This window comes from Hemicordylus capensis, chromosome 1, assembly GCF_027244095.1.
Source record: "Hemicordylus capensis ecotype Gifberg chromosome 1, rHemCap1.1.pri, whole genome shotgun sequence".
NCBI classification, from domain to species: domain Eukaryota; kingdom Metazoa; phylum Chordata; class Lepidosauria; order Squamata; family Cordylidae; genus Hemicordylus; species Hemicordylus capensis.
Genome location: NC_069657.1, coordinates 201,121,549 through 201,146,646, shown reverse-complemented (window position 1 = coordinate 201,146,646; position 25,098 = coordinate 201,121,549). Strand labels below are relative to the sequence as shown.

The 25,098-nt window shown below is 41.4% G+C and overlaps 1 protein-coding gene across 3 annotated transcripts; it reads right to left on the bottom strand.

Moving 5' to 3' along the window:
- Window positions 1-382: 382 nt before the first annotated feature.
- HNRNPA3 (heterogeneous nuclear ribonucleoprotein A3) lies at window positions 383-24,623 on the bottom strand. Of its 3 annotated transcripts, XR_008310833.1 has the most exons (14): window positions 24,468-24,623; window positions 23,949-24,054; window positions 14,386-14,508; window positions 14,142-14,288; window positions 13,794-14,004; window positions 12,359-12,448; window positions 12,165-12,275; window positions 11,978-12,061; window positions 7,731-7,868; window positions 5,978-6,103; window positions 5,822-5,893; window positions 2,067-2,129; window positions 1,337-1,409; window positions 383-559 (listed from the first exon to the last, which is right to left on the bottom strand). XR_008310833.1 is itself a non-coding variant. In XM_053268067.1 (13 exons), the coding sequence occupies exons 2-12, from the start codon at window positions 24,009-24,011 to the stop codon at window positions 5,841-5,843; spliced, it is 1,110 nt and encodes a 369-aa protein (XP_053124042.1). In that variant the 5' UTR covers window positions 24,012-24,054; window positions 24,468-24,623; the 3' UTR covers window positions 5,071-5,735; window positions 5,822-5,840. The 3 variants fall into 3 exon arrangements, 2 of the variants coding, with proteins under 2 accessions (XP_053124042.1, XP_053124029.1); XM_053268067.1 differs by lacking the exons at window positions 383-559; window positions 1,337-1,409; window positions 2,067-2,129 and adding an exon at window positions 5,071-5,735 and having other exon boundaries at window positions 12,165-12,203; window positions 12,240-12,275; XM_053268054.1 differs by lacking the exons at window positions 383-559; window positions 1,337-1,409; window positions 2,067-2,129 and adding an exon at window positions 5,071-5,735.
- Between the last annotated feature and the right edge of the window lie 475 nt (window positions 24,624-25,098).

Genomic DNA, 25,098 nt, shown 5'->3' with positions numbered 1-25,098 from the left:
GGCAAAGTAAAGCAAATAGAACATAATTTAACCAGTGAATCTTGTTTGCTACTTAATATTTTACACGAGGCTTTGTTTCACACAGTATGCATATAGGTAATCTTTGAATATATTTTAGAAGCTGAAACTGATTTACCCCTTAAAATGGAGGCTAAATCAGCAGTTTGTTATGCCAGAATGTTGTATGCCCAGAATAAATTTCACACAGTGTCTGGCTATGTTGTATGTCCAGACATGTAATCTATGCATGGCAAGCCAACATTCCCTAGAGGAATTCCACATGCTTTGAAGTCCAATTTTAAAATATTCTGGAAGCTGGAAATCTTATGCAAGCTGATTGTTCAAAGTGAAAACTGAATAGCCACATACAATTAGAAAGATCTGCAATTCTCAAAACAAATTGACTTTATTTAAGAACTTGAAGATAATAGGTTTGAGGTTACACCATTTAATCAGTTTCATCTGTTTTGTTTTTTATCTGGCATCTGTTATGTTGAAGTATTTATCATCATCTATGTTATGGAGAAAAGGTGGCCATGTTTGTTCGGAATTAGTTATCCTACAAAACAGAAGAGAAACAGTTAACTTTACTTTTCATAGTCCAGTTACTTCTAAACACTAAGCTAATGTGCTAGTTGTTGAGGGAGCACTCATTTAAGCCCTAGCACTCCCCCCAGTACTAAACACTTGGCCAAAATGAGCTGAGCCAAGTGCAGAGGAGTTGGGGTCTTCTTTCCCTTTCCCAGCCACTTGGGACCAGAAGTCCTTTTGATGTTTGGGGAAGGGTGGAGAAACTAGATACACGTGCACTCCCCCACTTCTCACTTCTGTTGGGGATTGCTACAATGAGCATACATGCAGCTTGGCTTTGTTCCCATTTTAAATGAGGAAAGGTGGCACTTAATCAGAAGCAAGGTGCCATTTGCTTCTCAGATGCCAGGGGTGGTGGTGAAGAGCAATCCCAAAATATGCTCTAGTCCAACCGTTCTAAATATTAAGGCACTGATCAGAGACTTGGTATGGTGTGTGTTCCAGGCAAGCCTCTGTAGTGCACTTGTTACCACTAGCTATAGATGAGAACGCCCACAGCACTGCAAGGCCTACCCTCTGCAAGTTCATAGTTGAGTAGAAATGAGAATATGAAGCTAACATGGACAACATCCCCAAGAGGTGCAGAAGATCTGGATCTATGACTAACTTCAACTGGCACATATATGGAATAAAACAAAACTGAGTTTTAAGTACTTCTTGAGATATTTAACATTCAAAGTAGAGGGAACAACATTTAAAGGAAAGGCACTGACAGCAGGAAGCCATTCTTAAGTATTTCCATTACCTGAAAGAGAGCCAATTATTTATAAGGGGCATCATATGCTCAAGTTCCAGATGAATAATTATCCATTTCTTTCCTGAAATTTAGTAAGCAAGATTACTGCTTGCAGAAAACATTTTCTCAACTAAGTTCTTAAATACTGAATCCACCATTTACTTAAAAACAAGTTCCACCCATTTCAATGTAACTTTCTTCCAAGTAAGTTTAGTGCCTATTCACACGAACTATCAGATATAAGAAACTTGTTGGAATTAGCTTAAGGTTGCTGAAAATATTTGCCCACTCTAATTTTTAATTAGGCAAAGTCAACATTTTGTTAACCACAAACCATTTCTTACCCTTGTAAGAAACATGAGTACAGTGGCTAAGAATTAGGGGAAACCTCTGTATGATTCTTGTTTAAGGCATGAACTTGCTAGGCAGCCTCAACCAAGGTTTTCAATCACCCACCTGTAACATGGGAATAATATCGACCATTCAGGGCTGCTGTAAGGGTTACTAATAGAAAATATGTGAGGCACTATATGAAAGTGCTATTTAATTGCTAAACAAAGTTAAACTTCTCCATAAACCATCAGGATGAGTTTTTCTATAGCGTCATTCTTCTAAGCGGAAAGACCAAATTAATTTATCAGCACATGTTTTATAATGACGTAATTTGTTCTTTGTACAGAAGCCTATAATACAGAGACCTGAGTAGGTTAATGTTTTATATGGTACTAGAAAGCCTTACCAAGCCAAGAGTTTTTGAGTGGGTAAGAAATCCACATCTGATCAGAGAGCTTTCTTCCACAATCTGCAAGTCAAAAAGATTTTTCTTATCTTGCTCAGAAAATGGTTCTTCTTTAATTCATAAAAAGTGTTTGAGACAAACCTTACCTATTCTTATTCCCCTTCCTTTCAGGTCTAAATGCTAGACCTATGACTTTGGGTCAACTCAAGTAGCTATGACTCAAGGAGGTTCCAACTGGTGAAGAACTCTTGCTAGACTTTCTTCGATATTTCAGCAGTGACAGGCAGAATTAACTAGCTTTTGAAAAGGTGCTCACTATCAGCATAGTACCTTATGCCTTCACTTTTCTGTAAGTTGAAGCTGGTGCTGTTGCTGCCTTGTCATTCTTTAATAATGCTGACTTGTCCACACACAACAGGCTGCTGAAGTCCTGTCTGAGTCTCCTTTGATCCACACTTTGGCTAAGAAATACATTCTAGAGTCTTTAAAGCTGGTTAATCACTGTCCTCTGCTTGCACTTCTCCACATTCACAACAGAGAACTAGATCTATGTCACTGGCACCGACACAACTGGCAACTTATGGATTTCACACTAAGGATTGCAAAACAGATTAAGACACTATAACATTAAGAACTTTCCTGTGTGGCTGTTGTCATTTTGATGAAATATGCTGTCAATGCCCCGCTCCCCCAATTAAGAACAGACCAACCCAAACTCCAGTGCTGCTCATGCAATCAATAGCCTGTAGGGATGGTTTACATCTACACTATCCTTACAAGAAGTTTGCAGATGCAGCTTAATAACTGTGAAGATGCCATACCACAATACCAAACTGATGCCCCTTCAACAAGTTTTGCCTACTGGAGTATAAACACTGTGTTTCCTGAAAATAGAAAGGATATACTGAGAGGCCAGACACCTAATTCCGACCTTAATACAATACTCATATGACATTATGGCACTTCAGTGGTGTTTCATGCTGCACACCAGTTAAGTGAAATTTAATCATAGTATTCTTTACCCAACAACTTTGATAGTGTGCCTTATTTAACAGAATCCAAATTTCAGACTCATCTCCTACAAACTAACTTGTAGAATGGTTGAAGTTACAACAGATCAAGAGGAACATTCTTATAATGTCCGACAATCCATTCCTATCTTGATTTATGTTTACCTTATACTGTTCATTGGCCTAAAGAAGAAGCAACAGGTGAGAAATTCCAGCATCATACTGGCAAGTGTCTGAGTTTCTTCTACTCACTGTGCCCTACTCTTCTGGATGTGTATTGACAGAAAGCACTGCTCTGGCAATAGTTAAAAGAGAAGTCTGATCAGATCAAGAAGGATACCAAGTTATTAGGGAACACGGCTGTATACAAATCTGGGTAAGTGTAGGAGTAAGGACATCATTCTTGTTAATCTTATCAAGTTTTGACCACATCATTGTGATGCATAAAAATCTTAATTTCATTCTAGGTTGCAAAACTATCAGTGACAAACATATCATGTTCAGCGCTGTCATTTCCTATCGCTAAACCATGAAGCAGTTTGTTTTCACTTCACCTTCAAGACCTATGCTGATGGTATTAGAAGGCACTGTGAAGTGTGCTGATGGCCAGAAAGTTTATACTCATCTCAGGGTACTGAAAAAGTATGTCTATGGTGCAACTTTCCTGCAGATAGATGACATTCTGAAGTATACACAGTAGAATATTAACCATTACAATCAAAGGCTAGGTGTAACCACTACAATAAACCCAAGTTTTTAAGGCAGAACTAGATACAAATGAAGCTATACACAGTTATCAGCTAAGTAACAGACCCAGGCTATTTGCTCCAAAGTTTTAATTCATTGATGTGTGTGCACTTAATCCAGGGGTTCCCAAACGCTTTGAACCGTAATCCTCTGAAATAATATAGAATGCTACATGATCCCGCCCATATTCAAAGCTACTGGCCGACATCCTGACTAATGATGTGTAGACCAAAAACACATTACTGAGGGTCAAGCAATGCATTTCTAGACTAGCAGGGCACTCCCGGAGTGCTGGCAAGCTCTGGAAAGTATTTGCAGTCTTGCACAAGAGTAGAGGAATGCTCATGCTTCGGAGTTAGGAGCACACATACTTTGTTAGTCACGATGTCAGCCATTTGTTGAGAGAAATATAAACCACAGTTACCTTTTAAATGGAGGATGAGCTTGCATGCTCCTACTTCCCTTTTAAATGGAGGATGAGCTTGCATGCTCCTACTTCTTTTTTCAGACCTGGGCTTTATATTTGAGACTGCCAATCTAGTTTTGGGCTCAAAAGTTATTTTCACTAGGTATTTGCTCATTACAAAAGTGACTACTGAACACTGATTCACACAAGCAGGAATCAAGCAAAGGGAGTCAGTATTTTTATGGCTTTCTCATGGAATTCTTTGCATCGTGCTTTCATACTATTCCAAAATTCAGGAAGAGACACTGTCGAGGATGTAAAGCAAAGAGCTGCTCTGACATCTCCAAGGCACGAGATGGCGGACAAGGGGACAGGCGCTGAAAACCACCCAGATCCTTCGCTGCTCAGAGCCAAGGACGGGCACAGCAATGGGACTTCTCCTGAGGGAGCTCTCCCCACTGGCCCGCCCGCCAAAGAAATGTCACTGCTGTGCCTGCTCTTGACTTTGTGAGTGGCTGAGGATCCAAGTAGTGCTGACTTCTGTCTGCCTCCCATCGTCCCTGATCATCTTTCTACAGCTGTGCTCTCCTTCCGGAGTTTTTTGGGACCCTCTAGACCCCCCAGTTTGAGAAGCCCTGACTTAATCTGTTTGCCATTTGGGGAATTAAGCCTAAACATAAAAGGCAGAAGACTGTTCTGCCTGTGCTTAAAGGTTGGATGCATCTTCTTTATAGATCAATGAAATTGAAAGCAAACGGAATAAAGCTTAAAAAGAAATATTTCAATGCTTATTTACTTAGAAGGCTTAAACTAAGTAACAAACTACAAAGATACGCACAAGCCAAAAGTATCTAGAATTTTCATTTGAAAGTAAAACTTATCATTCACAAGCACTAAGTTAAATGACTCAAGTCCTAGTTATACAGCTAAACAAGCTTTAATGCAAACATCTCTCTCCCTATGCATGTGCAACTCATTTCATTCGGTTACATATGCAGAAAAACTAAGGTTCTTAAGTGATTCAGCAGTTCTATAGTTTAAATTAATACAGATTATAATGAACTGATTTTTGCCTAGCAAGAATATACCCTAAAACTACATTTCTTTAAAGAAATTTCAGTAAGAAAAAACTGAACTACACAAGTATTGAAAAAGTAAAAGTTCCTTAATTGTTTTTAATTCCTGGTACCACTACCACAAATTTACAGGGCAATATACCTGATTTTATGAAGAAAAGACAAAGCTACAACAACAAATAAAAAAGTCAGGAATGTACATCTAAACACTACATTGCATCAAATCAATAGCTGCACTCTTTGCAAACTGTGGCTATGACAGTCTTTAAGAAGGGTTTCCTGTTTAAGCTGCAGTAACTTTTCTGACTATGGTTCATCGCTCCTTCTGTGGCAGATTTTACAGTTCCTCTAATGCATTTGGGACGACTGTCTCAAAGTAACCTGCAGCTTTCCTGACAACTCCTCGCTCTCTCCTGCTAAGAACTGTAGCCTGTTGAATACAGGATAAGAAAAGGATTACTCTCAGTGAAATGTTGTATAGTCTTAATGTACAACACTTATTTGCAGCATACCTACCTGTATCTTGCTACAGTTTTTAGAATCTTCTTCCACCATAGCCACCACTTCCTCCTCCTGATCCATAGCCACCTACAAATAGAATATTGACTGTGTTGAAGAGAAAATATCTTTTAGACAAGTTGGCCAAATGCAACTTCTTAAAATTATATTTACCACCATAAGGACTGCCTGAGCTTCTACCACCAAAACTGCCACCTCCTTTCATGGGTCCATAATTTGATGGCTGCTGTCCACCATAATTTCCAAAATCACTGTAGTTTCCACTGCCACCGTAGTTGCCTTAGAAGAAAATTTAATGTCATGTTTATCATTTGGATCAAACATTGTTCTAGAAGTAGACTTCACACACACTACAACAGGTTCCAATTAAGTAAACCAAGCACTCTTCGTTCCCTCTAAGGCGTGTGCATACACACAGGTTTTTAAAATTTAATTTCAGAGCCCACTCAGGTTGAATCAGGAAACACCCCACTCTGAATGTATGTTTTGATGCCTTGATTCTGCCACCAAGAACATGTTTCACAGTGTTTCCTTCTAGATTTACCATATGTACATAATGGGGTTTGCACTTACAGGACAGAACTGGGAGGATTGTGGAGGTTGCTGAGAACAGTCAATGTACATTAAAATATTCTCATTTCTATGCTGATATTAGAGAAAGAAAGGGAGCTTATTTCTTTGATTGTCCTTTAAATTAATTGCAATCCTGGCATCTTTCAAATGTTTTAGAATGAAGAGTGCCCCAATTTAATCTAGTTCAAAGCTCCTGAAGCAAGTATGAACACAAACCTCACATTCATATAGGAATGATCATCAAGGAATCTTCCAGCCCCTGAAATTAAGTCTTCGCCTAGTCCATTGCAAGACATGTACTGCTGCAAGTCCTCCATATCTGCATACTACACACAACAGCTACACAGATATTTGCCCCACCCCCACCAAACATGCTGCAGAGACATAAAAAGAGCTAGCAGACCTTTATTTCATTAGATCCTCTGGTCAATTTTGACAGTGAACAGCTTTCACAGATACAGCTGTGTCAGTCTGTTGCAGCAAAAGCAAAATGTTTGGGGCACCTTAAAGTCTAAGACATTTACTGTAGCATAAACTTTCATTGACTTCTGCTACAATAAATGTCTTTGTCTTTAAAGTGCCACAAGACTTTGGTTTTTTGACAGTGAAGTATGCACCAGGGACATCAGGAAGGAGGACAAGTAAAATTTGGTAGGTTACCGTAGAGGAATGGCAGTTCAGTCCCCAAATAGCAGAGCAAAACCAGTTTGGTGAGAAAGCAGCAAATCAAGCGGTCTTGAGACCATTCTTTAGTATTGAAGAACTACAAGGATTTATTTAGAAGTTACAAAAGGATAGGAAAGCTGAGCTAAAGGGGAGAGAGAATGAACAAACAGCCATCTCTGGAGAGACAAAATGGAGACTAACACTGGAAGAACAAAGAGGAGTCCAGCACTTTTATCCATGACCCTAAACCCTCCCCCCAGTGGTCACTATGAAACATTGCAGCTGAGAGCTAATGCTGACAGGGTCCTAGCTCCAACAGTTACCATTTTGGGATTTAAAATTTGAAGAGAATGTTCAGCAATTGAACTAACTGGCTAGAAAGTTGGAGTATTAGATTTAAAGACTTGATGAATGTTTGTCACAGCACAATAAATCTGGCTTTGAAGTTTTCCTCAGATACTTTTCAAGCCTCTGTGATTATAGGCAGGTTAAAATTGTTTGGTTTATCCTACAGTCCATTGTAGGATGGACTAAGATTACATTGCATAACATAACATCCTTCTTAAAAGGTGCTAGACTCTAGAGAATTAAGGTGACAGGTTGAAGACCTGAACTTTTATCTGTCTTCCTCAGATATAAAATTACATGCTTTATTCATTATACTTACCACCAAAGTTTCCTCCTTCGTTGTAACCATCATAGCCTCCACCTCCACCACCATATCCACCACCTGGGTTTCCGTAGCTTGGGCTACCACCATAACCTCCTCTGCCACCATATCCAGGACTGCCTCCATAACTTCCACCTTGAGACATCAATTGAGGAAAGACCACAAGTTACTATGTTTGCAACAAAAATCAAATTGCATAATCTAACTTCATCAAAGTAAACGTGCAGTGTAACGTAAGATAACCACATAGCATAACCTAAATGGTTATGCATAACCCCTTATGGGGATAGGACCAGTTACTCTTCTCCCTGCTAACTTGGCAAAGAGGCACCTTTTAATGTGGTGATTCTCGTTATTTAGCAGGGGGAGAGTAACTGGTTCTATCCACCCCCAGCACAGTACCTCCAGTGACATGTTACTGGTGTCTATCTTATGTTTCTTTTTAGATTGTGAGCCCTTTGGGGACAGGGGTCCATCTTATTTATTTATTATTTCTATGTGTAAACCACCCTGAGCCATTTTTGGAAGGGTGGTAAAGAAATTGAATAAATAAATATAAATAAATAAAATCATCCCAGTTGAATCAGGCCCAAGGCCTATCTAGTCCAGCTTTCACACAGGATGCCCACCAGATGTCTGAGAAGCCCACAAGCGAGAGGTCAAGGCATTTATTTATTTATTTGATTGATTTATATACCGCCCCTCCAAAAATGGCTCAGGACATGCCCTCTCTCCTGCTGTTGCTCCCCTGCAACTGGTATTCAGAGGCATCTTGCCTCTGAGGGTGTAGGTGGCCTATAGCCATCAAGACTAGTAGCCACTGATAGACCTGTCCTCCATTAATTTGTCTAAGCCCCTTTTAAAGCCATCCAAGCTGGTTTTCATCACCACATCCAGTGGCAGAGAATTCCATAGATTAATTATGTGTGTTGTGAAAGAGTACTTCCTTTTGTTAGTCCTAATTGTCCTAGCAGTTTCATGGGGTGACCCCTGGTTCTAGTGTTGTGAAAGGGAGAAAGGTTTCTTTTTATCCACACCATGCATAATTTGATAGACCTCTATCATGTCTCCCCCCTCAGTTGCCTTTTTATAAACTAAAAAGCCCCAAGTGTTGTAGCCTTTCCCCATAAGGAAGGTGCTCTAGGTCCATGATCATCTTGGTTGCCCTCATCTGCACCTTTTCCAGTTCTACCAATGTCCTTCTTAAGATATGGTGATCAGAACCAAACATAGTAGTCCAAACATGGCCGCACCATAGATTTGTATAAGGGCATTATGATATTAGCAGTTTTGTTTTCATTCCGCTTCCTAATGATCCTGAGCAAGGAATTTGTCTTTTTTTACAGCTGCTGCACACTGAGTGGATACCTTCAATGAGCTATCCACCACGATCCCAAGATCCCTCTCCTGCTCAGTCACCAACATCTCAGATCCCATCAATGTATATGTGAAGTTGGGGTTTTTTTACCCCAAGATGCATCACTTTACACTTTTGTCCACATTTTGTCATTTTGTCACCCACTCATCCATTTTGGGGAGATCCTTTTGGGGCTCCTCACAATCTGTTTTGGATTTTACTACCCGAGGTAGTTTAGCATCATCTGCAAATTTGGTCACCTTGCTGCTTACCCCAACTTCTAGATTGTTTATGAATAAGTTAGAAAGCAGTGGTCCCAGTACAGATCCTGAGGGAACCCCACTTCCCTCTACTTAGAGAACTGTCCATTTAATGCCTACCCTCTGAATCCAACCAGTTACCAATCCACACATGAACCTGTTCCCTTATCCCATGACGGCTACATTTTCTCAAGAGTCTTTGTCGAAAGCTTTTTGAAAGTTCAAGTATACTATGTCAACTGGATCACCTTTAGCCACATGCCTGGCTAACACTCTCAAAGAACTCAAAAAGGTTGGTGACACAAGATTTACCTTTACAGAAGCCATGCTGGTTCAGCAGGGCCTGTTCTTCTATGTTTAACATTCTTATCCTTGAGAATGCTTTCCATTAATATGCCTGGAACAGACGTAAAGCTAACCAGCCTGTAACTTCCTGGACCCTCCCAGATCCCTTTTTGAACATCTGTGTTACATTGGCTACTTTCCAGTCCTCTAGTACAGAGCCTGACTGTAGGGACAAGTTACATAATTTTTGCTAGGAGATCAGCAACTTCACATTTGAGTTCTTTAAGAACTCTTGGGTGGATGTCATCTAGCCCTGGCAATTTGTTAATTTTTCAAGACAGTTTAGAAAAAAACATTGGCCCAGTTCTTCAGCCTCCATCTCCAAGAAGCTCAGTTCAGATGCGGGCATACACTCAGTTTCTTCTGCCATGAAAACAGATGCAAAGAACTCATTCAGAAAAGCTGAATAATCATCCCCTTCACTCCCTTGTCATGTAATGGTCCAACTGTCTCCTTAGAAATTTTGCTGCTTCTGGTGTATTTAAAGAAGTTTTTATTATTCCCCTTGATGCTTTTAGCTAAATGTTCCTCAAACTCTCTTTTTGCATCTCTTATTGTCTCCTTGCATTTCTTTGTGTTTTTTCCTGTAATCTTCATTTGGGGAGGATTTCCATTTGCTGAAGAAAGTCTTCTTCCCTTTTATTGTTTGACTTTGTTAGGCATGCTGGCATTCTCCTGGACTTGGTGGTACTTTCCCTTCTTTTTGGTATATATTCTAACTGGGCTTCTATTATTGTGGTTTTAAATAAACTCCATGCATTCTGGAGAGAATTGAACATCCTGATTATCCCTTTCAGCTCTTTTTCCCCACCAAGTTCTTCATTTTAGAGAAGTTTCCTCTTCTGAAAGTTGGTGTTAAGACTTCCTTGTCAATTCTCTACTTACATATATGCTGAATTTAATCGCATGATGGTCACTGTTCCCTAAAGGTTCCACGACACTGACATCTCACACTGAGGATTAAGTCCAAGATTGTCTTCTTTCTGGTTGGTTGGTTCCATGACCAACTGTTCTAATGCACAGTCATAGCATATCTAGAAATTTGGTTCCTTTGTCACTACCTGAATGTGAATTTATCCAGTCTATGTGAGGGTAATTGAAGTCACCCATTATTATAGCGCTCTCTCTCTCTCTGATACCTCCCTGATTTTGTTCTCCAACTCCATGTCACCTTCAGCATTTTGATCAGGATAGCAATAACACATTCCTACCACTACATTTCCTTTCAGGCCTTGTATTATCACCCACACTGTTTCTGTGGAAAACTCTGGTCCTCCTAGGTTCTCTAGCTTTTTGGATTCTATCCTTTCCTCAATATACAGTGCTACTCCATTCCCACTCCGTCACTCCCTGTCCTTTCTATAGTGTTTATATCCAAGCATTAACTGTCTCACTGGTTTTCACTGCTCCACCAGGTTTCCGTTATGCCCACTATATTTGTTTTTCATTAGCAACCAAGCACTCCAGCTCAACCATCTTGGCTTGGAGGCATATAAACACCTGAATGCAGAGTCGCTTACTTGGTATTGGGTATGACATAGTATTTAATGTAATACCAGTGTTGAGTACAACATAGTAACATAGTATTTAAAGAAGATGCAACAATGCTGAATAGAGACTATTATAAAAGGTATATTGCAGTATAATGGCTACCAATCAAGTCATCCCAATGGAGAAATATCAATAAAGTCAATAAGCTATCCGGACAAAGTTGTTTGGCAACCTGTCATGCAGTCACGATTGCTGACTAAAAATCAATAAAAGCCATTTTATGTGAATAACTAAAGTCTGATTTTCGTTAAACTACACAGAACGTCTGGCTGTGAATCAACTTAATTGCAAAATACTGCATCTGAGATGACCAAAGTTCTATCTGTGGTGATTCACTCACACAATTTTTTATAATGAAATGTGACTGAACAAGTATTCAGACAACCCATGTGCTTCATAGCTTCAAACATGCTGAGTTTTCCACAATATACACCCTGAAGAACATCCATTATTCCAATCCAATAAGGTCATATATGTTTAACAAACTATATTTTGGCTGCAGTTAGCAGTACACTCAGAAATGGCTTTACATACATATAATAAATCAAGTATTTTATCTTACTACATAGCCCTATAAACTGTCAGTTGTCCTTTCAATTTACCAATTTTAAGATACATTTATCAAACAGACCTGAAGTGCTATTCATACTCAAGAGTGTATTTGGTCACTATAATTTTGGTTCCTCTACAAGCAGTGGCACTTCAAGTTATATCAGCATTGTTGTGCTTACCATCTCCAAAACCATTGTATCCATCACCACTCCCAAAACTCCCTCTGCTGCCGCCGCCGCCGCCACCTCCACCACCATAACCTCCTAAATGAGAACATTTAAGTGTTAAGACCCAAGATATGCAGTTATTCAACACAGAATTGCAGGTGAGGGTATGTGGGAGAAGATAAAATGGACAGACATTTACCTCTGCCCCCAAAGCTGCTACTTCGGCCAAAACTTCCTCCTCCTCCACCACCACCACCACCTCCAAAACTTCCACCACGGCCCATGAAATTGCCCGAGTTGCTCCCACGACCTAAGAGAGAATACACAATTGTCTTGTAGTGCTTGAAAGCTACGACCACTACCACCAGTATTGTTACCAGGTAAGAAACTCACTTCTCTGAGCAGTGGCTGTCTGCATTTCTTGCTTGGAGAGAGCTTTTTTCACTTCGCAATTATGTCCATTTATGGTGTGGTATTTCTGAACTAAAAAAATGTTTTGAAACAATTTTTTTTGTAAAACAAAAAGGTACACAAAGTTTAGTAACCACTTATGCAAAGTTATCCTAGAGCCATTTTCAAAGTACCAGTATTTAAATTTATGGGTTGCCAAGACAACTTACATAAAATATGAATATACAAAAATTTAAAGCACCTTACGTATAATAAAAGATCTGGCAACAGCAAAAGCAGTAGAAGCCAGCTCAATAGTGGGAAACCTTAGGGGAAATCTGTAGCTTGTAGCTTTCTACGAGTTGGCAGAAGGATGTTTCTTGGTTGATTTCCCTGGGCTGCAGATTCCATAAAATACCAGAACAGAAATAACCCTACTCTATGTCCTTGATAATCTCATCTCCATGAAGGAAGCTTTGAGCAAGGCAATGTCTCCAGATCCCAGGGAGGAAAAAATATGCAAAAAAATGTTCCCTAAGATATGCAAAGGTCATACTATTTATGGCTCTAAAGATAATCACCAGCACCTTGAACTGGGTCAGGAAGTTATTAGGAAGCCTTGTTTCTACACTAAATTCTTTGTTCAAAAGGACCAGGTTCTGTGTATCCATAATGTTTGCTTCTAGCACCCATTCAAAGTACTGGTTTTGCCTTTAAAGCTCTCAATGGTTTGGAACCATTTTACTTTTAGGACCACCTATAAACTTGCCCAAGCCCCAAGATCAGCACCTGAGGCTCTGATCTCCAGTCTGTCATTATCAGAAGTTCATTTGGCAGGTACCAGGGACAGGGTCTATTCAGTAGCTGTACCCCATTTGTTAAATTCTTTGCCCAGCAAGGTCTTGCAGGCTCCCCGCTCTTGTGACAAATATTATTTGACTCCCCCACCCACCCAATGCTTTTAAGATAAATTTTTACCAGGGATGCTGTGTGTTTTAAACTGCTGTTTTTAATGCAAGTTAGTTCAAGGCTTGAACAATCCCAAGTGCCAGGAAGATATGGTGCTTAGAAATTTAACTATGGCATTTAGACTAGGATATTCGGAGGTTAAGTTATGTAATAAAATCTTTGACTCATGCAGCCCATTTCTGTTCTAAGTAAGATACTTGTAAAAGGGAAGCCCTTTTACCCTCCCCCTCTACAGTGTCCATCACGAAGTCCAGTGATTTTAATCAAATTTGTTGTCTGGCTTCTAAATCCAAAAAATTGACAAAAATTTCTCAAAGCCTGGGTTAGTTAATATTTGTGTTTTTAAAAAATACTTTGCCAGTTGCCTTGCTCTGGTGTTTACTTTGGAAAGGTGGGATAAAAATAACGTAATCAACCAAACAACATTAAGAGATGTTGAAGTCTGCATAAGCTTGAAAGCAATACATACCAACAATTTTGTCAACTGTATCGTGATCATCAAATGTCACAAAAGCAAATCCTCTTTTCTTTCCACTCTGCCTATCTTCCATTACTTCTATGGTTTCAATCTTGCCATAGTTTTCAAAATATTCTCTTAAATTATATTCTTCTGTGTCTTCTTTAATTCCCCCAACAAATATTTTCTTTACTGTTAAATGGGCACCAGGTTTCACAGAGTCCTATAAAATTGCATGTTATATTTAATATGTCAGTCTTGCAATACAGCTAAATGTTTAACACATATTTAGATTTACAAACAACTAAGTGTTTGCAGAATCAAGGCTGAGCAATTCAGTACATTTAAATATTTACATACTTCTCTGGAAACTGCTCTCTTTGGTTCTACCACACGTCCATCAACCTTATGTGGTCGAGCAGCCATTGCACTATCCACCTCTTCCACACAAGAGTAGGTTACAAAACCAAAGCCTCGGGAACGCTTTGTCTGTGGGTCTCGCATCACCTTCAAGAAAATGATAATGGATAATGCTAATTTAGGCAGAGATCTATTTATTTAATTAGTGTGTTGATCACTGCAGAAAAGTGTTATAATTGCTTACCACACAGTCTGTGAGTGTGCCCCATTTTTCAAAGTGTTCTCTTAAACTATCATCTGTTGTTTCAAAACTCAGGCCACCAATAAACAGCTTTCTCAGTTGTTCTGGTTCCTTAGGATCATGACCCTGAAAGAAGCAAAGTCTTAGTATGTTACACTGTTTGTTAGTGCAAAGTCAATAATTTATCTGATTCTCATGTTATTTATTCTTAGAAGCAGCATGTCTTTTGCTATCATACATACATCACCATGACAGAACATCATGTTAACCCCCACACTAATTTAGACAACCCATGTTAGGGGACAGATTTGACTGGCTTTAAAAATGAGACCAAGCCACAACTAGTACACTGAATTTAATGGGACTATGGCTATTAGTCCTAGGCACACTTACTTCCAGGTAAACATTGGCTAACAGAGCAAGGTACTGAAGATGAAGCAAGAGGCTGTATCCTGGCAGTCAGAGGCTTCCCTAAGAAATGTGGGGGGGGGGGAGAGGAGATTTTTTTTGTTGATCTTCCTGGCCACCAGAAGTTATCTGTGCCACAGATAACAGAAGTTATCTGTGCCCGAAATATCCCTGAGGGCTAAGCAACCCTCAGGAACACATTCAGCCACTAGGGTGCTAAGCTGATTTATGCCCCAATCCATTTATTCAGAAGAAATGTGTTTAGAATGAAGATTGCAAATCCAATATTTCATCTTAAGAGAATAGAATAATATGAATGTTGCTGTATTTTTATACAGCATGTATATGTATGCACTGCACTTATGACTCAAAAAGCTCATTACTTCACACACAAGTTGGAGTCTTCTGTACCTAGCATTTCAAAATCCCCCCCACCCCACCCCACCCCACCCATACCCATACCAAAGAGAAAATGCTGGTGCAGTAAATTTATACTCCAAGGTAGTAGACAGAATTCCATGCTATAGGTAATATTCTGGAATATTAGAGACTTCTAATGCAGTAGCTTGGTCACAGAAACTGTATGGGAGGGAACTACTGAAAACTCTGACAGTTTTTAGAAAGCATTTGAAAACCTACCTCTTCACCCAAGCTTTAACCATTCTTTAAAATTTTAAGGTTTTTATTAAGGTTTTTTTTAATTTAAGGTTTTCATTAATTTTTATTAATTTTAAGGTTAACAATTTAACAATTGTTAAATTGTTTTAAGTTTTTGTATATATTTTAACTTGTTTTATGCTATTGTTAACTGCCCCTAGATGAAAGTTTGGGGCGGAGTACAAATGTAAGCAAGCAATCAATCAATCTAGATGTTAAATCTAGATACCAGGCCTCACCCTGGTATCTCAGGTGGAGGCTATGGCCAGGAGCACTTTCTATCAATTTTGGTTGATTCAACAGCTGAGTCCATTCCTTGATGAGAATGATCTCAAAACAGTGGTGCATCAGCTGGTAACCTCCAGGCTCAACTATCGCAATGTGCTCTGTGGGGCTGCCGTTGTATGTAGTTAGGAAACTTCAGTTAGTTCAAAATGCTGCAGCCCAACTGGTCTCTGGGGTAACCTGGAGAAACCATATTATGCCTGTTTTAAAACAGTTGCACTGGCTGCCGATATGTTTCTGGGCAAAATACAAAGTGCTGGTTATTACCTTTAAAGCTCTGAATGGCTTGGGTCCGGGCTACCTTAGAGAGCACCTTCTTCGGTATGATCCTCATCGCTTGTTGAGGTCATCTGGAGAGGTCCGTCTCCAGTTACCACTGGTGTATCTGGTGGCGACTTGGGACCGGGCCTTTTCTGTAGCTGCTCCTGGCCTATGCACTCCCAGCAGATATCCACAGTTTAGGCTCACTGTTGGCCTTTAAGAGAGCCTTAAAAACTTACTTGTTTGGCCTGGCCTTCCAAGGTTTTTAAACTGCTTTTAAAGTATTTGAATTAGTTTTAAATGGTTTTTAAATTGTTTTTAGCACTGTGTCTTAAATGGGGTGTGATTTTATGTCTTTTTAAAATTTATTGTACACCGCCCAGAGCCTTTGGATGGGGCAGTTTATAAATGTAGTAAATAAACAAACAAACAAAAACAAACCAGAAGCCTGATTGCTCATATTGCAAGACTTCCTTAAAAGCACCACTTGGGTCATGACAAACATATGGCAGAATTTCAGCTACTTCACCCTTTTTCTTGTTTTCACAAATAGGATTTCTGTAGTCCCTGCACATTCCATTGATTTGTGGAGAACTGATGGTTGCTCCTGTCTCACAGCAAGAAGTATGGTCTTGAAGCCCAAAACTATAGTGTGATCAAATTCAGCATACACACAAAGAGAGAATTGTCATGAAAGTCTAACACAAACACTTTGAATTTCAGAAGAGGAAACTTCTCTAAAATGAAAAGAAAACTGAAAGGGGAAATCAGGAGAGTCACTTCGCTCCAGAATGCAATAATAGAAACCCAGTTAGAATATATACCAAAAAGGAGGAAAGGTACCACCAAGTCTGGGAGAATGCCAACATGGCTAACAAGGAAAGCCAAGGAAGCTATAAAGGGAAAGAAAAATTCCTTTGGAAATGGGAAGGCTTGCCCAAATGAAGAAAACAGAAAGGAACAGTGGTCCCTCTAATATTTTTCATCTCTGTGTGGAACGAGTTTTGCTCTGGGCAGCAGTATCAAGGCAGTGTGTCAGTATCAAGGCAATGTGTGAGCACCTGCATTCAGAATGGGGCCTTCCTGATTCAACCTGAGTGGGATCTAAAATGAACTGAGCAGACAGCCAAAAACTTGTGAGAGAGCGCACATGCACACACCTTAGAGGGAACGGTGCAAAGGAACACAAACTCTAGCAAAAGAAAAGCAATGTGACAATAAGGGAGGTGAAAAGAAAGTTTGAGGAACATCTAGCTAAAAGCATCAAGAGAAATAACAAAAACTTCTTTAAATACATCAGAAGTAGGAAACTTGTCAGGGAGGTGATTGGTCCGTTAGACGAGGGAGTGAAAGGGAATATAAGGAAGCTATGGAGACCGCAGAGAAACAAGCTCTTTGCCTCTGTCTTCATGGCAGAGGATACTGAGTGTATATCTGTGCCTGAACTGGACTTCTCAGAAACAGAGGCTAAAGAACCGAGTTAGATGGAGGTGACAAGATCTGACATTTTAAACTGTCTGGAAAAGTTAAAAATTAAACAAATAGCCAGGGCCAGATGGCATCCACCCAAGGGTCCTTAAAGAACTCAAACATGAAATTGCTGGTTTCCTTGCAAAAATATATAACTTTATCCCTACAACCAGGCACTATACGGGAGGACTGGAAAGTAGCCAATATAACACTGATTTTCAAAAAAAGGATCTGGCGGGATTTGGGAAACTACAGGCCAGTTAGCTTAACATCTGTTCCAGGGAAATTGATGGAAAGCATTCTGAAGGATAAAATTGTTAAATATACAGAAGAACAGGCCCTGCTGAATCAGCATGGCTTCTGCAAAAATAAATCTTGCCTCACAACCTTTCGGCGTTCTTTCAGAGTGTCAACAGGTGTGTGGATAAAAGTGATCCAGTTGACATAGTATAACTGGACTTTCAAAAAGTTTTTGACAAATTTCCTCATGGGATAAAGGAGCAGGTTCATGTGTGGATTGGTAAACTGGTTGAAGGACAAGAAGCAGAGGGCAGGTATAACTGGACAGTTCTCTAAATGGAAGGAAGTAAGAAGTGGGGTCCCCCAGGGATCTCTACTGGGACCAGTGCTTTTTAACTTATTCATAAATAATCTAGAAGTTGAAGTAAGCAGCAAAGTAGCCAAATTTGCAGATGACACTAAACAATTGAGGGTAGTGAAATCCACAACAGATTGAGAAGAACTCCAAAGGGTTCTCTCCAAACTGGGGAAGTGGGCAACAGAATGGCAAATGAGGTTCAATGTGAGCAAGTGTAAAGTGATACAAAATGGGACAAAAAACCACAACTTCACATATACACTGATGGAATCTGAGTTGATAGCAACTGACCTGAGAGGAATCTTGGGATTGTGGTGGACAGCTTGTTGAAAGTATCAACTCAATGTGTGGCAGGTGTGAAAGAGGACAATTCCATGCTTGGAATCATTAGGATGGGGATTGAAAATAAAACTGCAAATAAAACTGCTAATGGTAAACCTCCCAGGGACTTTTTTGTATGGGGTGGTATATAAATGTACTGATCGAATGAATAAATAAATGAATGAAGATGTCCTTATACAAAAATATGGCACAGCCACATTAGGAGTACTGTGTACAGTTCTGGTCACCATATCTTGAGGACATTGTAGAACTGGAAAGGTGCAGAACGGGCAGTCAAGCACCTCCTTATGAGGCAAGGCTATCACACCTGGGGCTTGTTAGTTTAGAAAAAAGACGACTGAGGGGAGACATGATAGGGGTCTATGAAATCATGCATGGTGTGGAGCAAGTTGATAGAAATTTTTCTCGCTCTTGTATAACACTAGAACCAGGGGTCATCCCATGAAACTGAAGGCCCGGAAATTTAGGACCAACAAAAGGAAGTACTTTTTCACACGATTAAACTATGGAATTCTCATCCACAAGATGTGATGACAGCCAACAGCCTGCATGGCTTTAAGAGGGGTTTAGATAAATTCATGGTCCAACAATGGCTACTAGTCTGAGGGCTATAGGCCACCTCCATCCTAAGAGGCAGGATGCCTTTGAATACCATTTGTAGGGGGGCAAAAGCAAGATTTTTGCTTGATTTTTTGCTTGTGGGCTTCCCAGAGGCATCTGGTTAGCCACTGTGTGAAACAGGATGTTGGACTAGATGGGCCTAATCCAGCAGAGCTGATCTTATTGCTTTACAATTGTATCATGTTCTAGAAGACACCGTAGAATTCAAGGCACTATTCAGATAAATCCAATTAGGTACACCGACGGCACAACTTTACTTTTACTTTACAACATAGTATTTACAACACTCACAAAGTGGAGAAAAAGTGTATGTTTAGCATACAGACATCTGTCACTTATGTTGGCTTACAGCTAAATGTTTTATTGTATTCATTTTATGGCTGTATTAGAAGATGAAGCTGTTGCTTAGATAGATAGATAGATAGATAGACAGATAGATAGATAGATAGATATAAGTTTATTCGGTCATTGACCAGCAAAAAATAGGTGTTGTTGTCTTGAGTGAGATTAGTCCACCATGTGTCTAGGTTTGCCTGGAGATCTGGAGATGGGGCAGCTATTCCAGTGGTGGTGGGGAATACAAAAAGTAACATTAGCAGGTCAGCAGCCAATGACAGAGGAAGGGAAATCAGAAATTTAATCGCTGTTTTGCCTTCCAGCCTATGCCAGTTCTTTGACCTTGGGGAGAAGTGCCAACCACCCACAGAGCCTCACTTTGCTCCTCTGTAATGCCAGTTTGTTCCACAATAAATCAGAAATCATCTATGATTTGATTATGGATGAAGGGGTTGATCCAGTATGTATCACAGAGACATAGTTGGGGGAGGCTGGTGGCCCAGTCTGGTCCCAGCTTCTCCCTCCAGAGTACTCTCTTGAGGAGTAGGTAGGGAGGTGGAGTGGCTGTGGTCTAGAAGAGTAGCATCTCCCTTACCAGGATCTGTGTCGAAGTGGCTGACCATATTGAATGTGTGTAAAGTTTGGGGACCAGGAGTAGACTGGGAATTTTGTTGGTGTACCGATCACTCCATTGCCTGTGAAGTCCCTAAACTGAACTGAAAGGACTTGGTCTTGGTGTTTAGAGTCTCCCAGGCTTATGGTGGAGGGTTCACTTAGGGACCGATTTGTCTGGGGCAGCTCAGGAGTTCATAGTGGCCATGACAACTATGGGCCTATCTCAAGTGGTCTCGGGACCAATGCATGTTGCTGGATACACACTTGATCTGGACTTTTACTCAGATCAGAGTGGTGTTCTGTGGGTGGAGAGTTCTGTGATTTCCCCATTGTCATGGACCGACCACCATCTGGTTAAGGTTGGACTCACAATCATGTCGCAGCTCCGCATGGGTGAGGGGCCTATTAGGATGGTCTGCCCTAGAAGGTTATTGGATCAAATAGGATTCCAAGAAGCCTTGGAAGGATTTAGTCTCAGCTCTGCAAGTTATTCTGTTGATGCCCTGGTGGAGAACTGGGACAGCAAACTTACCAGGGCAGTAGACAAGATCGCTTCTAGGTGTCCTCTCCGACCAGCTTTAAAAACTGGCCCCTTGGTACATGGAAGAACTACGGGAGCTGAAGCAGCAAGCTAGACAACTGGAGAGCAGGTGGAGATAGACTCAACTCAAATCTGGCAGATTACAACATAGAGTGCATTTGAAAACCTATGCACAGTCAATCCGTGCGGCAAAGAAGCAATTCTTTTCCGCCTGTATTGCATTCAAAAGCTCATGCTTAGTGGAGTTATTTAGGGATCCGAGAGGACTGGTACATGCCCTTGAATCAGAATTTGGAACTATCAATTACCCTTTGTGATGTTTTTAATGAGTTCGTGGATAAAATCTCATATATTCAGGCCGACTTAGACTCCACAGTTATTTCAGAGTCTAATGTGAAGGTGTCCAGCAACTCCTCTTATGTGGTTTGGCTGGATCAGTTTCAGTTTGTGACTCCCAATGATGTGGAAAAGTTGCTTGGAACTGTGTGACTTACCACCTGTTCTCTTGACACTTGTCTGACATGGCTTATACTATCTGCCAGGGGGGCTGTTGGAGGGCAGTATGCCTTTAATTGAGAGGGTGGTGGCCTCTCAGCTCCAGGCAATCTATAAGGAAACTGATTATCATGCTAGATCCATTTCAAACTGTTTTGGGGGTGGGCTATGTGGTGGAAACTGGTCGGTCTGATGATCTCCAACAGGAAATTAACGGAGGGAAGGTGACTGTTGGTCCTTTTTGATCTCTCAGTGGCTTTCAATACTATTGATCATGGTATCCTTCTGGACCATCTGAGAGCGTTAGGAGTGGGAGGCACTGCTTCGCAGTGGTTCTGCTCCTGCCTCTCGGCAGATTTTTACTCTTCAAAATGTGAACTTTTATATAGCGCCCCCCAAGGTGCTATACTGTCACCAATGCTCTTTAACATCTACATAAAACCACTGGGAGAGATAGTCAAATCTATTTCTCCATGTCAACATCATTAGAAGGCATAACCTCCCTGAATGCCTGCCTGGAGGCAGTGATGGGCTTGATAAGGGCTAAATTGAGACTGAATTCAAATAAGAAGAAGATATTTATTGTGTGAGGTCAGAACTGCTTAGGGATGTGCATGAACCGGTCCAGAGGCCATGATAGAGGCCTCCAAACTGGTCCGAACGTGGGCCGGTCTGGCGCCGGCGGGGTGTGTATGTGGTTCTTTAAGGGCGGGGGATTGCACTTACCCCTCCCGCCGCTTTCCCCCACCGGCGCTCCGTTTTTTGAAACCGATTTTGGAGCAGCAGCACTCTTCCCTGCTGATACATCAGGGAATAATACTGGTATATATACATCAGCTGCATCTGTTTCTTAAGATAAATGACCTCAGAACAGTAGTATATACACTGGTAACCTCCAGACTTGAACACTGCAAGGCACTCTATGTGGGGCTGCTTTTGTATGCAGTCCAAAAACTGTAGTAGGTACAGAATGTGGCAGCCAGGTTGGTCTCTGGATAATATCTGAGAGAGCATGTTCTTCCAATATTAAAAGAACTACGCTGGCTAACAATAAGTTTCCATGCAAAATACAAGGTGTTGGTTATAACCTATAAAGCCATAAACAGCTTAGGCACAGGGTATTTAAGAGAACATCTTCTTCACTATGAGCTCCACTGCCCACTGAGACCATCTGGAAAGGTTCATCTGCAGTTGCCACCAGCTCATCTGGTGGCTACAGGACAGGCCTTCTCTGTTGCCTCCCAAGACTGGAATGTCCTCCTTACTGAAGCCTCCCCATCTCCAACAACTTTTAAAAATTCTCTAAAGACACATTTATTCGCCCAAGCTATTTAACTAGACTTGTGGTTTTAAATTGTATTAAGGTTTAAATTTGTTTTTATGTTGCTATAAACTGCCCAGAGACAGAAGCTGGGGTGATGTACAAATATAATAAAATAAATAAAATGTGTAAGTTACAAATTTAGGCATCTGGTATGGTTCCACAAAAGATTATATTTCTTTTGTTGCTGAGTATCTCTAAAATATTTCACATTACCAGTGGTTCAGAAGCTCAACCAAGTACAATTTGGGCTAAATAGCTCAGGTTCTGAAGGATGGTTTAGCTCCATACATATCTGCTTGGCATTTGAGGTCAGTTGGGGAGACCTTGCTTGGTCCCTTTGCCAGCTGCAGTATGGCTGGACAGGCTTGGGGTTTTTCTGAGAGCTGTTGAACTCCCTCTCCTACAAGGTTTATGTGCACCCCCATCATTACTATTTTTTAGGAGGGCAGCTAAACCCATCAATTTCTGCTGGGCCTATAATCTTTTGTGATGTTTGATTCATTTGGGTGTGTTATGATCATACTACTCTGAAGCTGTTTACTGGGGTGTGCTGAAATGAGATCCAGTTGTCCGAATTGCGGGCACTTCCCTTTAAATCCGAGGGCTGACACAGCCCCTTTAAAGTGGAGAAGCAGGAGGTTAGGTCCGTACCTGCTGCTCTTCCTCCACTTGCCACCATCCCAGCACACCCCCACCTACTCCCGTGTGCTGGCAGGGCATCTCCCAACTGTCCCTGCACGTGCAGGGGCCATGTGCGTGCTGGAGCCATGCAGGGGTACGTGGGAGACATCCTACCAGTATGTGGGCATGGGGGGGGGCACGCTGGAATGGCAGCAAGCGGAGGAGGAGCAGCTACAGACCTGCACCTCCTCGGTTTCAAAGGGGCCGTGTAAGCCCTCGAATTTAAAGGAAGGTACCCGCGACTTGGACAGCTGAATCGTGTTTCAGCACATCTCTACTGTTTACTTAATGCAATTTTTAAAAATTGTCTTTTATATTAATTGTGTACACTGTCTTGGGTGCTTGTTTATAAACAGAGTTCTGACATTTTAGGCAAATATTGATCAGCCTATTCATAGCAGCATTTTAGCTAGTTCTCACTGATGCCATACCTAAACCTGTATCACTTCAGACTGCAGAAGGGTGCTCATATAATTGAGTGCTCCTCTATACATAAAATATTTTCACTGCTAGTTTAAGTGGAAGAGATTTTTTCATATGAGTCGCACTCTGAAGTAGTGTATCCCAGGTGCACTTTTATCACCTCAGTGAGAACATGATCCTCAACTGAATGTTTTCAACTGCTTACTTGGCCTAACTTTAAGCATGATCTCTAGTCAAACACTTGTTTGTAGAGTTTGATAGAGTCTATACAAATCAGTACTCATTTTCAAGTCGTATCCTTCACAGGAATAATGTTCTGTGCATGATGGAGCAAGTTGGAAGCTCACAAAACAAGTGTGCGGAATGAAAGGCAGAATGCAGTCATAAGAACCAAGCAGAACAGAATAGCACAACGTGGCCTTTGAGCACACCAGGGGTGACCAGTGGGCTCACAGGCAAGAATTATCTCTCTGCCCAGGTAAGAAAACTACAAAAATAAAGCTTTGCACCTGTGAAGATCTTCTTCCCCTCCTCTTGTAATCTTCTGGCTCTCTCTGCTCTGTACACGCCATTTTGGGAGGGCTTTCTCTGACTGACTCAGTTGCTCCTTTTAACCTAGGCAACAAGTAGCACAGGTAAGTTTACCAGCCCCCGAAAGGGCTTTTTCTTATAGCACATCAAGGGGTTTTTGTTTTTTTTAGTGGTGCAAACATATGGGAGTCACTTAAGCTTAAGGGATGCCATAGTATGAGGAGGATATGAAGCTAACGAGGGATCAGGTTTTGTTCTTAAGCCTGGCCGTCTCTTGCCCTTAGCCAGGCGGACCTGGAGTTAAGGCCAGGCGAGAGAGGGCCTTGCACGGGGGCGAGTGCCCGCCCGCACAGTCGCCCTTCCGGGCCGCCGGCCACGACTGGCTGCAGCTTCCTCTTCCCCGCGGCCCCCCCCTCCCGGGATTTCGCGGCTCTCTTGCTCTTTCCCTGTTGCTGCCGTGAGGCAATGAGTGGGGGGGGGATTAAAAGGGGACTCACCCGGACTTTTCCCGGCTGGCTCCCCCCTCCTCCCACCCAGCAGCTGCAGCACAGTTCTTGCGTCGCCTTCCCGCGCTGACCGTGACGAGACGGAGGTGGGGGCGAGAGAAAGAGGAAAGGAATCTACCGAGAACCCGGATGTCTCGCGAGACTGAACCAGCCACGTGAGCAGTGATGTTTCCAGCCAGCCGGGTGGGGGAGGCTGGCTGGGCGCGGGAAAAAGGAGGCCTTTATAGATGGGGAGGGAGGTGGATGCTGCGTGTGATGCTCGGGCTTGGCTACAAAAAGTAGCTTGTCAAAGACGGGGCGAGGGGCAGGGGCAGCAGCACAAAGAGAACACCGTGGAGAGCGCTCTTTATGGGTTTATCAAAGAGAACATGCCGGGGACTCTGCATCCAGGACCTTCTTGCTTTTGCGTGGGAGGGGAGGGTTACAAAACAGTTCATCCAAGGAAAGAAACGGTGGCCTAATTTTTGGGACTGCAGAAGCAGCTTATCAAAAGGCAGAAGTTGGGGCTTCTGTGGAAACCTGGAATTCCTGGAATCAGAAACCAGAAGTTGGAAATCTGTGTTTTTGGAATCTCTTTGCTCATTTTGGGCTACAAAAAGCAGTTCTCCCAAGGGAACACATT

Coding starts and splice junctions, on each gene's coding strand:
- HNRNPA3 (XM_053268054.1), bottom strand. CDS start 24,011: ATGGCGTGTACAGAGCAGAGAGAGCCAGAAGATTACAAGAGGAGGGGA. Junction 12,449..13,793: donor TACAGTTGACAAAATTGTTG/GTATGTATTGCT, acceptor ACATTTTTTTAG/TTCAGAAATACCACACCATA. Junction 6,104..7,730: donor CGAAGGAGGAAACTTTGGTG/GTAAGTATAATG, acceptor TTTTCTTCTAAG/GCAACTACGGTGGCAGTGGA.